Source organism: Bolinopsis microptera, chromosome 7 (assembly GCF_026151205.1).
Source record: "Bolinopsis microptera isolate Bmic1 chromosome 7, MBARI_Bmic_1.0, whole genome shotgun sequence".
Taxonomy (NCBI): Eukaryota; Metazoa; Ctenophora; class Tentaculata; order Lobata; family Bolinopsidae; genus Bolinopsis; species Bolinopsis microptera.
Window position 1 is genome coordinate 9682885 of NC_087078.1, and position 16781 is coordinate 9699665.

The 16781-nt window shown below is 39.1% G+C and overlaps 1 protein-coding gene across 1 annotated transcript; it reads right to left on the bottom strand.

Annotated features, from left to right (window-relative positions):
* Positions 1-5543: 5543 nt before the first annotated feature.
* LOC134818529 (uncharacterized) lies at positions 5544-6967 on the bottom strand. The gene is made up of 2 exons (XM_063828139.1): positions 6068-6967; positions 5544-5894 (listed from the first exon to the last, which is right to left on the bottom strand). Exons 1-2 carry the CDS (start codon positions 6872-6874, stop codon positions 5640-5642), a joined length of 1062 nt encoding a protein of 353 aa, XP_063684209.1. The 5' UTR covers positions 6875-6967; the 3' UTR covers positions 5544-5639.
* Between the last annotated feature and the right edge of the window lie 9814 nt (positions 6968-16781).

Sequence of the window (16781 nt, forward strand, 5' to 3'; positions counted from 1 at the left end):
AACTTTAATAGGATGTTTTGGATATGACTCAGTTATTGGTTATTGAAAACAAAAATTGGTCTAATCAAATTTTAATCGTGGTTTCGAGTTCACAATCACATACAAATCACAAACTGTTGATGGTATTTTTACAATGTTTTATCTAAGGTTAAGTTAAGTAATGTTTTTTCCGTGTTTCAATTGTTAATCCATCATATCACACACAGCAGAGATCGGTTAAGGTGTCACGTGACTTTTTGGTTTTGTAGATCTGCAATGAGAGACACGGGCGTTATCTCATTTTTAGTCTATTGCTTTTAATTGAAAAGTAGCAAGTTATCAAATACGTTTACTGTCCGTTAGATTAGCGGTTTCTCTTAAATTGAAAGAAACTTAGATGGGTAAAATTGAAAATGTTAGACATTCTATAAAACTAAAAGGCAAGATTCACGTAATTTTAAATTTACCTACGAAGTTATACAGCATACCTGTCAGTTATTCCAAATTTTTGCAGTGATGTTTTTTCAGGTGAGCTATAAGAGCATTATCAGTTGTATGCCCTGCAAACTCAACTGATAGTTTGTTCGCCAATGGGGTGTGTCTGGGTGTCAAAGATCTTCAAGGTGGGTGCTACTTGTGATGAACTCTAGAAGGATGGGGTGGTAATACTCGGTCTGGCCGTCTGGAAGCCCATAGAATTCCAGTTCAGAAACCGAGTAAGGAGGTGCGGCTACTGATGAGAAGCCTCCTTAAAGTTTTTTTGGGTTAGAAACGACATCTGGGTCCCTACCCTCGCACAAGATTATTCTCAATTTTCTTGTTGTGTTCCACAACTATACTTCTGTATACTTCAGTGATTGGGCTGATGACTCCAGTGAAAGGGCTGGTGACTCTAGTGAAAGTGCTGGTGACGATGAGAAAGACCATAAACCAGGGATTCCTTCGGGAGCATGTAAGATTATATCCAAAGTTTGTTCGCCAATGGGGTGTGTCTGGGTGTCAAAGATCTTCAAGGTGGGTGCTACTTGTGATGAACTCTAGAAGGATGGGGTGGTAATACTCGGTCTGGCCGTCTGGAAGCCCATAGAATTCCAGTTCAGAAACCGAGTAAGGAGGTGCGGCTACTGATGAGAAGCCTCCTTAAAGTTTTTTTGGGTTAGAAACGACATCTGGGTCCCTACCCTCGCACAAGATTATTCTCAATTTTCTTGTTGTGTTCCACAACTATACTTCTGTATACTTCAGTGATTGGGCTGATGACTCCAGTGAAAGGGCTGGTGACTCTAGTGAAAGTGCTGGTGACGATGAGAAAGACCATAAACCAGGGATTCCTTCGGGAGCATGTAAGATTATATCCAAAGTTTGTTCGCCAATGGGGTGTGTCTGGGTGTCAAAGATCTTCAAGGTGGGTGCTACTTGTGATGAACTCTAGAAGGATGGGGTGGTAATACTCGGTCTGGCCGTCTGGAAGCCCATAGAATTCCAGTTCAGAAACCGAGTAAGGAGGTGCGGCTACTGATGAGAAGCCTCCTTAAAGTTTTTTTGGGTTAGAAACGACATCTGGGTCCCTACCCTCGCACAAGATTATTCTCAATTTTCTTGTTGTGTTCCACAACTATACTTCTGTATACTTCAGTGATTGGGCTGATGACTCCAGTGAAAGGGCTGGTGACTCTAGTGAAAGTGCTGGTGACGATGAGAAAGACCATAAACCAGGGATTCCTTCGGGAGCATGTAAGATTATATCCAAAGTTTGTTCGCCAATGGGGTGTGTCTGGGTGTCAAAGATCTTCAAGGTGGGTGCTACTTGTGATGAACTCTAGAAGGATGGGGTGGTAATACTCGGTCTGGCCGTCTGGAAGCCCATAGAATTCCAGTTCAGAAACCGAGTAAGGAGGTGCGGCTACTGATGAGAAGCCTCCTTAAAGTTTTTTTGGGTTAGAAACGACATCTGGGTCCCTACCCTCGCACAAGATTATTCTCAATTTTCTTGTTGTGTTCCACAACTATACTTCTGTATACTTCAGTGATTGGGCTGATGACTCCAGTGAAAGGGCTGGTGACTCTAGTGAAAGTGCTGGTGACGATGAGAAAGACCATAAACCAGGGATTCCTTCGGGAGCATGTAAGATTATATCCAAAGTTTGTTCGCCAATGGGGTGTGTCTGGGTGTCAAAGATCTTCAAGGTGGGTGCTACTTGTGATGAACTCTAGAAGGATGGGGTGGTAATACTCGGTCTGGCCGTCTGGAAGCCCATAGAATTCCAGTTCAGAAACCGAGTAAGGAGGTGCGGCTACTGATGAGAAGCCTCCTTAAAGTTTTTTTGGGTTAGAAACGACATCTGGGTCCCTACCCTCGCACAAGATTATTCTCAATTTTCTTGTTGTGTTCCACAACTATACTTCTGTATACTTCAGTGATTGGGCTGATGACTCCAGTGAAAGGGCTGGTGACTCTAGTGAAAGTGCTGGTGACGATGAGAAAGACCATAAACCAGGGATTCCTTCGGGAGCATGTAAGATTATATCCAAAGTTTGTTCGCCAATGGGGTGTGTCTGGGTGTCAAAGATCTTCAAGGTGGGTGCTACTTGTGATGAACTCTAGAAGGATGGGGTGGTAATACTCGGTCTGGCCGTCTGGAAGCCCATAGAATTCCAGTTCAGAAACCGAGTAAGGAGGTGCGGCTACTGATGAGAAGCCTCCTTAAAGTTTTTTTGGGTTAGAAACGACATCTGGGTCCCTACCCTCGCACAAGATTATTCTCAATTTTCTTGTTGTGTTCCACAACTATACTTCTGTATACTTCAGTGATTGGGCTGATGACTCCAGTGAAAGGGCTGGTGACTCTAGTGAAAGTGCTGGTGACGATGAGAAAGACCATAAACCAGGGATTCCTTCGGGAGCATGTAAGATTATATCCAAAGTTTGTTCGCCAATGGGGTGTGTCTGGGTGTCAAAGATCTTCAAGGTGGGTGCTACTTGTGATGAACTCTAGAAGGATGGGGTGGTAATACTCGGTCTGGCCGTCTGGAAGCCCATAGAATTCCAGTTCAGAAACCGAGTAAGGAGGTGCGGCTACTGATGAGAAGCCTCCTTAAAGTTTTTTTGGGTTAGAAACGACATCTGGGTCCCTACCCTCGCACAAGATTATTCTCAATTTTCTTGTTGTGTTCCACAACTATACTTCTGTATACTTCAGTGATTGGGCTGATGACTCCAGTGAAAGGGCTGGTGACTCTAGTGAAAGTGCTGGTGACGATGAGAAAGACCATAAACCAGGGATTCCTTCGGGAGCATGTAAGATTATATCCAAAGTTTGTTCGCCAATGGGGTGTGTCTGGGTGTCAAAGATCTTCAAGGTGGGTGCTACTTGTGATGAACTCTAGAAGGATGGGGTGGTAATACTCGGTCTGGCCGTCTGGAAGCCCATAGAATTCCAGTTCAGAAACCGAGTAAGGAGGTGCGGCTACTGATGAGAAGCCTCCTTAAAGTTTTTTTGGGTTAGAAACGACATCTGGGTCCCTACCCTCGCACAAGATTATTCTCAATTTTCTTGTTGTGTTCCACAACTATACTTCTGTATACTTCAGTGATTGGGCTGATGACTCCAGTGAAAGGGCTGGTGACTCTAGTGAAAGTGCTGGTGACGATGAGAAAGACCATAAACCAGGGATTCCTTCGGGAGCATGTAAGATTATATCCAAAGTTTGTTCGCCAATGGGGTGTGTCTGGGTGTCAAAGATCTTCAAGGTGGGTGCTACTTGTGATGAACTCTAGAAGGATGGGGTGGTAATACTCGGTCTGGCCGTCTGGAAGCCCATAGAATTCCAGTTCAGAAACCGAGTAAGGAGGTGCGGCTACTGATGAGAAGCCTCCTTAAAGTTTTTTTGGGTTAGAAACGACATCTGGGTCCCTACCCTCGCACAAGATTATTCTCAATTTTCTTGTTGTGTTCCACAACTATACTTCTGTATACTTCAGTGATTGGGCTGATGACTCCAGTGAAAGGGCTGGTGACTCTAGTGAAAGTGCTGGTGACGATGAGAAAGACCATAAACCAGGGATTCCTTCGGGAGCATGTAAGATTATATCCAAAGTTTGTTCGCCAATGGGGTGTGTCTGGGTGTCAAAGATCTTCAAGGTGGGTGCTACTTGTGATGAACTCTAGAAGGATGGGGTGGTAATACTCGGTCTGGCCGTCTGGAAGCCCATAGAATTCCAGTTCAGAAACCGAGTAAGGAGGTGCGGCTACTGATGAGAAGCCTCCTTAAAGTTTTTTTGGGTTAGAAACGACATCTGGGTCCCTACCCTCGCACAAGATTATTCTCAATTTTCTTGTTGTGTTCCACAACTATACTTCTGTATACTTCAGTGATTGGGCTGATGACTCCAGTGAAAGGGCTGGTGACTCTAGTGAAAGTGCTGGTGACGATGAGAAAGACCATAAACCAGGGATTCCTTCGGGAGCATGTAAGATTATATCCAAAGTTTGTTCGCCAATGGGGTGTGTCTGGGTGTCAAAGATCTTCAAGGTGGGTGCTACTTGTGATGAACTCTAGAAGGATGGGGTGGTAATACTCGGTCTGGCCGTCTGGAAGCCCATAGAATTCCAGTTCAGAAACCGAGTAAGGAGGTGCGGCTACTGATGAGAAGCCTCCTTAAAGATTTTTTGGGTTAGAAACGACATCTGGGTCCCTACCCTCGCACAAGATTATTCTCAATTTTCTTGTTGTGTTCCACAACTATACTTCTGTATACTTCAGTGATTGGGCTGATGACTCCAGTGAAAGGGCTGGTGACTCTAGTGAAAGTGCTGGTGACGATGAGAAAGACCATAAACCAGGGATTCCTTCGGGAGCATGTAAGATTATATCCAAAGTTTGTTCGCCAATGGGGTGTGTCTGGGTGTCAAAGATCTTCAAGGTGGGTGCTACTTGTGATGAACTCTAGAAGGATGGGGTGGTAATACTCGGTCTGGCCGTCTGGAAGCCCATAGAATTCCAGTTCAGAAACCGAGTAAGGAGGTGCGGCTACTGATGAGAAGCCTCCTTAAAGTTTTTTTGGGTTAGAAACGACATCTGGGTCCCTACCCTCGCACAAGATTATTCTCAATTTTCTTGTTGTGTTCCACAACTATACTTCTGTATACTTCAGTGATTGGGCTGATGACTCCAGTGAAAGGGCTGGTGACTCTAGTGAAAGTGCTGGTGACGATGAGAAAGACCATAAACCAGGGATTCCTTCGGGAGCATGTAAGATTATATCCAAAGTTTGTTCGCCAATGGGGTGTGTCTGGGTGTCAAAGATCTTCAAGGTGGGTGCTACTTGTGATGAACTCTAGAAGGATGGGGTGGTAATACTCGGTCTGGCCGTCTGGAAGCCCATAGAATTCCAGTTCAGAAACCGAGTAAGGAGGTGCGGCTACTGATGAGAAGCCTCCTTAAAGTTTTTTTGGGTTAGAAACGACATCTGGGTCCCTACCCTCGCACAAGATTATTCCCAATTTTCTTGTTGTGTTCCACAACTTGACTAGCTCCTATTTTTATATAATGTAGATAAGACGTCTGAAAATCGAAACATATTTAGATTTAAAAACGTTGTGTACATAAAAAAGATCAAACCCCTTGATAGGATTAGGACCCTGACGCATTTACAATTGTCAAAGTATATTTTCAAACCTCAGTCTACGTCTACAAGTTCTTACGTTCTCGAAAAAGTCAGGAAAGCGGAGGATGGCCCAACAGTTATTGCAATCACCAGATTCCTCAGTTTCGTTGTCTCCTCTTGGCATCTCGCTGCTACAGTGATGTTTTGTCAAATGTGCTATTAGGGTGTCGTCTATTTGATGGCCATCAAACTCTGCAAGAAGCTCCAATCTCTCTCTCAAGTCTTGAAGCATTTCCTTCTCGATTGTCTGAAATGATGTGACAATATTATTTTACTACCTAGTTTAATCTAGTATGGACATGATAAGTTGATTTAAAATTTACTTTAGCAATCGTCATCACAAACATGATTGGTTGTCTTAATTTCATTCATACAAGATCAAATTGACCTAAGCAGGTTGTTTCTTTAATTTATCTCCACCTTATTGTAAATGTCGGATAAGCGTAGGAAAGCCCAGCGATTGTTGCAACCCCCCTCTTCTGTAGGTCTTACAGTGGTGGGTATCCCAGTGGTTGGCTCGTGTGTGTGTGTAGGACAAGTTAAGTTCAACTTTACAATATTCCCATGTTTTTCAGTGTCATCTGACAGCAGCGTCTCCCAAGAGAGGTGGATGTGGTTTTCTAGCGTGTCTTCGTAGTTGGAACATACTCCTGACTTATACATTTGTGCTACCTCTTGGTCGGAGACTTTCCGTTTCAGGATGTTCAGCTTGGTTAATTCTCCACCAAACGAATAACCACTGCTAAAGGTAGCCTCCATCTTGTAGGTTGAATGCCATTGTCCAATAACAAGGGAGCCAGTAGAGACAGAGAACTTTCTACTGGTGCTGCGAGACCCTATCTGCACACCGTTGTAGTAAAGCGTTACTGTACCACTGCTAAATGACCAAGCTAGGCATACATGAAACCACTGAGAATGTACTGGTGTCTGGCTGTGCGGAGTATTGCCATATAGTAGCCAAGCCCAGGAGAGGTTATCAGAGAGAGTAATCTCATCGCTATAATCCTGAGTCTTGTAGTGCATCCAGGCTCCATTGCGTGAAGTAGGGCTGAGTTGTTTTACCCAACTGCAAACCGACACTGCCTCCTCCAGAGGTGACATGTCGGGGTTTATCATAATGTAGCTGCGGAGGTCATCTCCAAACTTCAGAGCAACGTGTGGCTTGTGAGAGAGGACAGATGTCAGGAAGGGAAGCAAGAGGAGCGAGATTCTGTATGCGAACATCATGGTGGTATGGTTGCTGACTGCAATGCGTAGAACAGTGCGGCGAAATTTGGTTCGGCTGAGAGGAAGCTTAAGAGCACAAAATCTAGAACACAGTTGCGAAATTGTGCGGCTCTGTGGAATTAAGGCCTACGTGGTAACGTGGGGTAACTAAACGTGGTAATGAATAAGTTTCATCTCACGATGTGCTAACTATAGCTTCCGCGGGAATTTTGTTCTTTAGTTATACTTTCTACCCGATAACATGTTATCAGTTATAAATATAAGAGGTGTCATTATCATTCGCCATGATTGGGGGAAAAAGTACGGGTTTTTACCATTGGGGAGAAGCCAAACTGTCATTTGTTAGCTAAGGTTGGGGTGTTGCATAATCTACGTTTCCAGAATAATCTTGATCCAATGCGCATGTTCGATTAGTTCCAGAACAATCTTGGTTCTTGCGCTTGCGGCACGTACGATCCTATTATTATGACGATAGAAATTATGAAGTACTTGTAGAAAACATTGAAAAGTACGTATCTTACAGGCGGTTTTATAAGTACGTACGATACGTATTTCTCATCTTAGCACATGATAACCAGTTCTCGCGAGGTTTACCTCTAGACCTTTTGCCATGCTTATTAGAATCCAACGCAGAAGATAGTTGGGTATTCTATCTTCTGGCATCCTCACCACATGACCAAATTCAAACCATCTGAGCCTTGCTGCTTGTACAATATATCAACAGGGGCGATGTTGGTGATTTAGCACGCTCGCAGATGATCCCCGTAACAGCCTATACTAATTTTTATATAATTATTATTATTATAAAACAGGATCTTACTGACAATGCGGAAAACTGTACCCTTGAAACAAATTTCCCCAAAATCTGTTGCATGCATTTATTTTTATATCATATAATAATTTATTGAATTTTCAAATTGAAAGAAAGAAGATCCGATAAAGTGTATTTACACGAAACTCTGGCATGGTTTAGTTACGATGAAATTGTTTTTATTTTTGTCACAACTTTAATTGCTTCTCAGAATAGATATGTATCATGAAATGGGGATAACCTGAGCGATGCTGTTATGGAGGTAACCATGACTACTGTAACCATTCTAATCGGAGTCCTATATTTGAGAGCAGGTTTATTTAATTGTCAGTTAATCATTCAAATATCTTGCTAAGACACGAAAAACCAACAAATTTAATACATTCACAATTTTAATTTTTATGGCAAAGAGGGCTAACGAAATATTTTACATTTCAAGTCTCAGTTCTGTTTATAAAAATTTGAGTGCCAAATTCAACTTCTAATATTTAATAAATTTCCAATCAATTTTGACATATATGTATATTCAATTAATATTCAATAAATTTTTAACTAATATTTGATCTATTTGTGATTAATATTCTAGTAATACGTTACGTTACCTTTTGTTTTAGTAGTTTCTCTGCTAACTGTATTTCTATTCAGTGACGGGATTAATACCCAATAAGGATATTACGACACTTATGGAAGTGGAAACAAACAGCACGATTCGACCAACAGTCTCTCCTACTGAACTTTACATTACAAGAAGTTAGTAGAGTGTTCATTTCTATCAAACAAGTGAAAAAGTCGGAAAATGCACCTATGATTGTTCTATCTTTAGCCACACCATAAAATGATTCGCCTGTCCGCCTATTCCGAGAGTTTCACTTGTTTGATATTTCATAGTCCTGCTAATTATTAACTTAATATGTTTCATGGTCTAGTCCCACTCTTTCTCCGTCTCAAACTCTCCTAGATGCAGTTACTATAGCTATAAAGGCTTAAAATTATCGACTAAGTCGCACTCATGGCTGATGCCGGTGGGTGATTGCATTTTCAAATAATAAGCAATTTCTTGATCGCGGCCGGTTTTTCGTTGCTATGAATGTTGAAAACTGTGAAGCTTTAAAAACCGGCGGGCCCCTGTTGGATATATCCCATACCCACCTCACATCGCGGGCGGAAGTATCGTATAGCCCTTAGTGGACGATGAGTCTGCGTGATATATTCGCTTCAGGCTATAGCGCCTTCGGGGTTACTGGGCCGTGCTCAGCCTGTCATTCCGCCGTGCTCAGCCTGTCATTCCGCCATATCTTCATTGTTTTTATGAACACAAAGCCTGGGGTCCCCAAATAACTTCGGGGTACATCATACCCCGCTAGGCTGCGTGGATATGTATTTTATGTCAGATTCGATAATCTAAAAACTCATCAGATCACCGAAACAGGCGAAACATCGATTGTTTCACAGCCGATATAAGAGCATTTGGATCAGTTTTGACGCAGGTGGAGTACTCTTCTGACGAATCTTGCATTGAACTCTGCCTCATAACCGAGGGGTAAGTTTTAAATTTAATCTCTTGTTACTTGCCTACCATGAATGAATATTATAAGTAAGTGATCTAATGACCAATTTTTCATTCCATGCACAAATTCAAGATATTGTCATCTTCCGACAATGTACCTCTCAACATGTTATCTTCCGAATGTGACTACCCCGGATTAAGACGTTAACAGCTAGCGTAACCTTGGTAACCTGGTAACCTTGTAACCTGGTAACCTTGTAACCTGGTAACCTTGTAACCTTGTAACCTTGTAACCTTGTAACCTGGTAACCTTGTAACCTTGTAACCTTGGTGCGTAACCCAATTACTAAACTAATCCCTGACACTTACCATAACCTCATAACCCTAGATGATTAAGAACAGTAAAAGTAATATCTTAATATGCAAAAGTTAATATCAACCATCTAACTATAATAGTGCTGATACAAATTTCCTAGATGTGCGTCAGTTGTAATCAGCCCGAGGAGTTGGTTATATACCGAATGTTTTATTATTGGGGATTACACCCTTGGCACAACTGGTGGATACACATGGAAGACAGCAGAAAGAAAATGCTTTGATGTCCACTCAGGTAATCGTTAATAGAATTAAGACTCAGGTATGATTACCTAATTAGATAATTACTCAGGTAATCGTTAATAGAATTAACACTCAGGTATGATTACCTAATTAGATAATTACTCAGGTAATCGTTAATAGAATTAACACTCAGGTATGATTACCTAATTAGATAATTACTCAGGTATGGATCGTTAATAGAATTAAGACTCAGGTATGATTACCTAATTAGATAATTACTCAGGTAATCGTTAATAGAATTAACACTCAGGTATGATTACCTAATTAGAATTAGATAATTACTCAGGTAATCGTTAATAGAATTAACACGGAGTAAATTGTTAACTTCTACTTAAAACAATTTACAATTGCTCCGGAATTGTTTAATTCAAAAAGATAATCTTATCTCTCAAAATCTCTTTATTAACCTCCGCAAGCTTTCTCAAAATCTCTTTATCCAACTGAACTCACTCAATTTCGTCGCATTTTTTTTTCAGAATTCCCTGTAGTTGCTGGTGATGCTACTATACTACGCGTATTCAATTTTCATAAATTTGTCTCGATTCTGAAGGATACCCAGACGATCGTTTAGTCTGAAAATATTATTGATGGTTGTAGACTTCAGTGAGAATTAATAGTTAGGAAATTATCAATATTATCGGGGAAGTAATTTGCCACTTAATATAAACACGAAAAGTATCATTCTTTAAAAACACATCCAATAGAATCACTTCCACCACTTGTTAAACCTAAGCTTATAAATCCCTACACAATATCACACTAAACTTAAAGTTAACGTAATATCGCACACCACATTTCAGAACCATGTACAAGTTTACCGGCTGAATGGGTTTCTGTGTTAACCTCCGCAAGCTTTCCTATTGGCACAGAAGAAGTTATATTAGTGTCTTGTCTTCCTGGCTATCTAAACACAGGAGACACTTACGTTACCTGTCACACAGAAAACAACTTCACCTTCAACGTCGAGCCTCGCTGTAAAAATGGTAAAATTAAAATAGAAATATCACAATGCTGGCAAGCATAACCGTTGCCCTTATATTCACAACACTATGTACCCCCTATACTATTATATCCCCTTTATTGTTTTCCAGGCATTAAGACTCATCGAAAGTAGTTCAGCAGGTATATTTAAGTTCAAAACATTCTAATTCAATGTTAAAGATGACAGGAATAAGAAATAGTTATGTGGAAGTTTTTAAGAAATTTGCGCAAAATACGCGCCAGCATGTTATACGAAATTAGGTAAAAAACCCAAAATCGCCATATTCAGGTGCCTTAAAAACCATGTTAAAATTGAGTTAGAGATCTGAAACTTTGCAGAGCGTCTAGACCTTGTCCAAATCGACTGTAAAAAAAATTTCATGTTGCAGGAGTATCGGGAAGTGGGTTTTCTGGAACCCCTGTTTTACAACAGATTGTCGTGAAGCTATATATATATATATGTATATATGTATTTTACCAAAACCCATAATCATGGGTAGAGTGGACCGCTGCCAGTGTCTCTCTTTCCCAAACAAAAGGAAATGATATTAATTTGATTGACCGTTCTCAAATGCAAAATGATACCGAGAATGAAATCGGTCGCTCGCTTTTCCCATTCATTCACGGCTTACGAATTGTAATAATTTTCGATTGATTACATGTCAATCAGATGCTGTAAAAATCTCTTTGGGTTGCGTTCGGGTCGATACCTAGTATTTCGGGGTAAGGGTGGTAGTTATCACTTATTGCATTAGCTGAAGTTTATTGAATCTTTATTGCCGAGTACAGCTGCCTTTGGGTAGTTCTTCTTAAAATCTATTACAATTGTAAATGAATGGGAAAAGCGAGCGACCGATTTCATTCTCGGTATCATTTTGCATTTGAGAACGGTCAATCAAATTAATATCATTTCCTTTTGTTTGGGAAAGAGAGACACTGGCAGCGGTCCACTCTACCCATGATTATGGGTTTTGGTAAAATATCATCTCTTTTTGATTATAATGTCAGGATACTTTATAAAGTCGAAATATAAACTGATATCTTCATTATAATAAGGAGGAAGTTTCAACGATTTCGAAATTTTTCCTTTAAAAACATTTCCTTGTGTTTAGGTAAGCATATCGGTCCATCACTGACTGAATATACCACTTAATACTCATTCAAGTTGACATTAAATTCATATATAATGACATTAAACTGTCGTGGCAAAGCAGAATTTGTTGGAAATCACGAATGAGCAAAATTCTCACCTTTCGCACGTGCAAACTTTGAGCGGACGTTGCATGCGCATCCAATATTGAATCGCCGTAAATTTTTGCATGTAATTGTTTTATATATAGCTTGATAAGCATGCAAAGTTTCAAAGTATTTCAAGAAGAACTGTAATCAGAACGGCACTCTAAAGTTGACAGAAAATGACGAAAACAGCAATTTTCAGTGATTTTAGCAATTTTCTATCAATTTGGGCGTGTCCCCACGTGTGCAACTTTTCGATTTTCAACTTTAAAACTAACCTAATGCACAATTTATACCTATAGGAAGCATAACTGAGCTCCACAACCCAAGGCATGGCCCAACACCAAAGAATACTAAATCGCAAAATTAACGTTTTTATAAAATAATTCTTCAAAAAAGCACAAACTTCAATGACAAATATCTTTATGAAGGAGCAAGCTAGAAAAACTTTCCGGTAGATTTTTTTTACCCACTCCTCATTTCTTAAGATGTCCACTACATGATGTTGCTCTACCAATTTGACTTATGTCCCTTAAGCGCTTTTAACTACCGTTCACCGAACCTTGACTGCGGCTTTGTTAACAAGGTTTGGCCGGTAGAGGGTCCGCAGTAGTCCCATTACCTTAGTATTGCTGTTCCACTACTAAAGATTTTCAGAATGCTTGAACAATTATCTAAGGTAAAAATTTCCTCAGATTTTGAATAAAATTACTCCTTAATGGGTTAAAATTAATTTTAAAAGTTATTACTTTGTCAAAAATCAAGTTTTAAAAACGGTTAACTTGATGACGTCATCAAGGGGTGTTTATGACGTCAAATAAATTTTTTATACAATGTAAACTAAAGTGTAAACAATTATTTGCAAGACCTGTGGTCGGAAATGGCTGTATCTTTTATACTTTTGAATCTATGGACACTTAAATACAGGCTACAATTGACTGGCAAAGCGTCTATCCCTGAATATATATGTATGTACCTATATCTGTATGTATATGTCCCGACAATCTGTTGTAAAACAGGGGTTCTAGAAAACCCATTTCCCGATGCTCCTGAAACCTGAAACTTTTTTTGCAGTCAATTTGGTCAACGTCTAGACGCCCTGAAAAATTTCAGATCTCTAACTCAATTTTAACATGGTTTTTAGGGCACCTGAATATGGCGATTTTGGGTTTTTTACCGAATTTCGTATAACAGTGCTGGCAAGTATTTTATGAAAATTTCTTAAAAATCTGAACATAACTATTTTTTATTCTTGTCATCTTTGACATCAAATTAGAATGTTTTGAACTAAAAATAAATCTGCTGAACGACTTCCGATGAGTCTTAATGCCTGGAAAACTCCTGCCGGAGGCGGCGGCCTTCGGCCGCCGCCTCCGGCCGGAGTGCACGCTTCGCGTGCACAAAAGAGGCTTGTAACGTGTACCAAAGGGGGTATAATAGTAAAAGGGGTATAATAGTAAAGGGGGTATAATAGTAAATGGGGAACATAGTATACCCACAATAAATGCAACGGTCGTGCTTGCCAGCACTGTGATAAGACGCTTTTGCAGTAAATTGTAGCCTACATTTAAGTGTCCGTAGATTCAAAAGTATAAAAGATACAGTCATTTCGAACCACAGGTTTTAAAGATAATTGTTTATACTTTAGTTTACATTATATCGAAAAATAATTTATCGTCATCATCATCACTTGATGACGTCATCAATTTAAGTGTTTTTAAAACTTGATTTTTGACAAAATAACAACTTTTCAAATCGATTTTAAAGCATTAAGGAGTAATTTTATTCAAAATCTGAGGACATTTTCATCTTAGATAATTGTTCAAGCATTCTGAAAATCTACCGGAAAGTTTTCCTACCTTGCTCCTTCATAAAGATATTCGCTATTGAAGTTTGTGCTTTTTTGAAGAATAATTTTATAAAAACACAAAAGTTGTGAATTAGTATTCTCTGGTGTTGGGCCATCCCTTGGGTTGTGGAGCTCAATTTTGCTTCCTAAAGGTCTAAATTGTGTTATAGGCTAGTTTTAAAGTTGAAAATCGAAAAGTTGCACACGTGGGGACACGCCCAAATTCATTTAAAATAGCTAAAATCACTGAAAATTGTTATTTTCACGATTTTTACCAACTTTGGAGTCCCGTTGTGATCCAAGTTCTTTTTGAAATCTTCTGAAACTTTTCATGCTTATCAAACTATATATTAAATAACACTATGCAAAAATTTATGGTGATTCAATATTTTATGCGCACGCAACGTCCGCTCAAAGTTTGCACGTGCGAAAGGTGAGAATTTTGCTCATTCGTGATTTCGAATATATTCTGCTTTCCCACGATATTAAAATGGCATTATATATGAATTTAATGCCAACTTGAATGAGTAAAAAGTGCTATATTCAGTCTGTTATTGACAGATATGCCTACCTAAACACAAGGAAACGTTTTCAAAGGTAAAATTTCGAAATCGTTGAAATTACCTCCTTATTAAGTTTCGACTGTGTAAATTATCCTGACATTATAATCAAAAAGAGATGATATTTGACCAAAACCCATAATCATGGGTAGAGTGAACCGCTGCCAGTGTCTCTCTTTTCCAAACAAAAGAAAATGATATTAATTTGAGGAACCGTCCGCAAATGCAAATTGATACCGAGAATGAAATCGGTCGCTCGCTTTTCCCATTCATTCACGGCTTACGTATTGTAATAAAGCTTATTGAATGAGAAAAGCGAGCGACCGATTTCATTCTCGGTATCAATTTGCATTTGCGGACGGTTCCTCAAATTAATATCATTTTCTTTTGTTTGGAAAAGAGAGACACTGGCAGCGGTTCACTCTACCCATGATTATGGGTTTTGGTCAAATATATTCATAGTTGTTTAATTATCCTGCTAAACGATAGCCACTGTCAATCGACCGTCAATCGACACGATTGCTTACGGATTTGAGATTGTGCTCGCCTCCTTCAGTGAAACTGTGAAAGCTGTACCGAAATTAGACGGGGTAATCGGCTTCAGCTGACCGCGGTCGACCAGATAATTATTATTAATTTACTATGTAGTAACCGTTAGAATATATAGATACTTATATATTTATAAAATATATACCAAAACGTTACAAGTCCCATGTTTTATATCTCTAACTTTAAACGACTGGTTATTCTAACCGTAACTCTAACCTAACCCAATTTGAAACTTGGGGAAAAGAGTTCATCAGAATAAATCAGGAGGAATAAAATTGGTTGTAGGTGAGGTATAAATGGTAAATCTAATACAATGTAACTTAACAAGCAAGGTACAGTAAGATGAGGAGAAAGGTATACATATTAACAAACAAATTTGGATATGATCTGATCTCAACCTCTAACTCAAAACTTAACTAAGATATCTAATGCTGTTAAGATTATTCAGGCATAGTGATATGTTCAGAACAACAAGAAATACTTGCACGGAGATGTGGTAAGTCAATCATTTTATTAATTTACTAGAATCATCAACAGTGGTCTATTTATTGTTAAAATCAAAGACCTGCACTGAACTAGTAGACAACAGCGGGACTAAATGAGTAAAAAACTTAACAGTTTTCAAAAATATTCGATTAGCACAGGCTTTCACTACATAAATAATAAAATATTTTTAAATAATCACAGTTACATTTAATATAATCAAAATAACGACTGCAACAAATTATTTTGTGTCGTTACTTTAGTACTTTGTATATTCCTGAGACGCAGTAAGAGACTTAATGTTGACTCTGTGTAACTGCGCTAAACTTGTTGTTTTTACTCGTCAGTTCCTCGTTAACTCCATAATTAGATGCTCACAACTGTAGTTGTCATGACAACTATATCGAGTATTCATCACTCATGCAATAACTATGATGCTGTCAAATACATTTTCATGGCGCACACCGCACAGATGTAGCTTTACAATAAATGCACAAAGTAATTATTCTCGTGAAAAAAAAAGTTTTTAGCCAACAGCTAAGAACAATTCTGATAAGATAATTAATCAAATTTTAGATTAACAAAGGCAATCGAAACGGACCTGCAGTCTGTACCTTCAGACGAGAAGGACAAATTGTATCGATTTAGGCGTCTTATCGCCGATAAGTTATCGGGCGTTCAATAAACTTCAATGACCTACTTCATCCTACTTCATTACATTTTATGTAATCTGATTATTGATGAAATGATGTAACGTAATTTCTGTGTTGCCTGATTGAATAACAGCTGCTTATCTTTAGCCATGAAATTTACCTCAAGTGCAAGCTCTTAGCCACTTCAATGTTTCTAAAATTTTACCGGTCACCTTCACTAGGTTTTCTTTATCCTTAGTTGAGCCTTTGCAGGGATTTTCAGGTGAATGGTATTTAGCTAAGACAATAAACTAATAAACTATAAATAAAGTAAGTTAGATCCATTCCGTTAAACGGCACATGTAGAAATTCGTGGTTTTATTCAAATTCCTATTTAGATTCCTATTCCTATTTCTATCGTAGCTAGTAATAAATTGCTTTTTTGTCTATCTTGTAAGTTTGCTATAGTCGGTAAATTTTGCGTAAGCCTTCTTTTCAATTTTGTTAGTATTACAATGTATTGTATATTTGTTGGACTAAATTATAGAGCTTCACTTGTGACACTCATTTATGATTATCTAAATCGCTATAATCCAAAAATCTTCGATCACTTATTATTGAAGATAAGCAGTGCTAACGCTGACTGTTCACTATGTTGAGTAACGTTGCTTCCCGACCAGA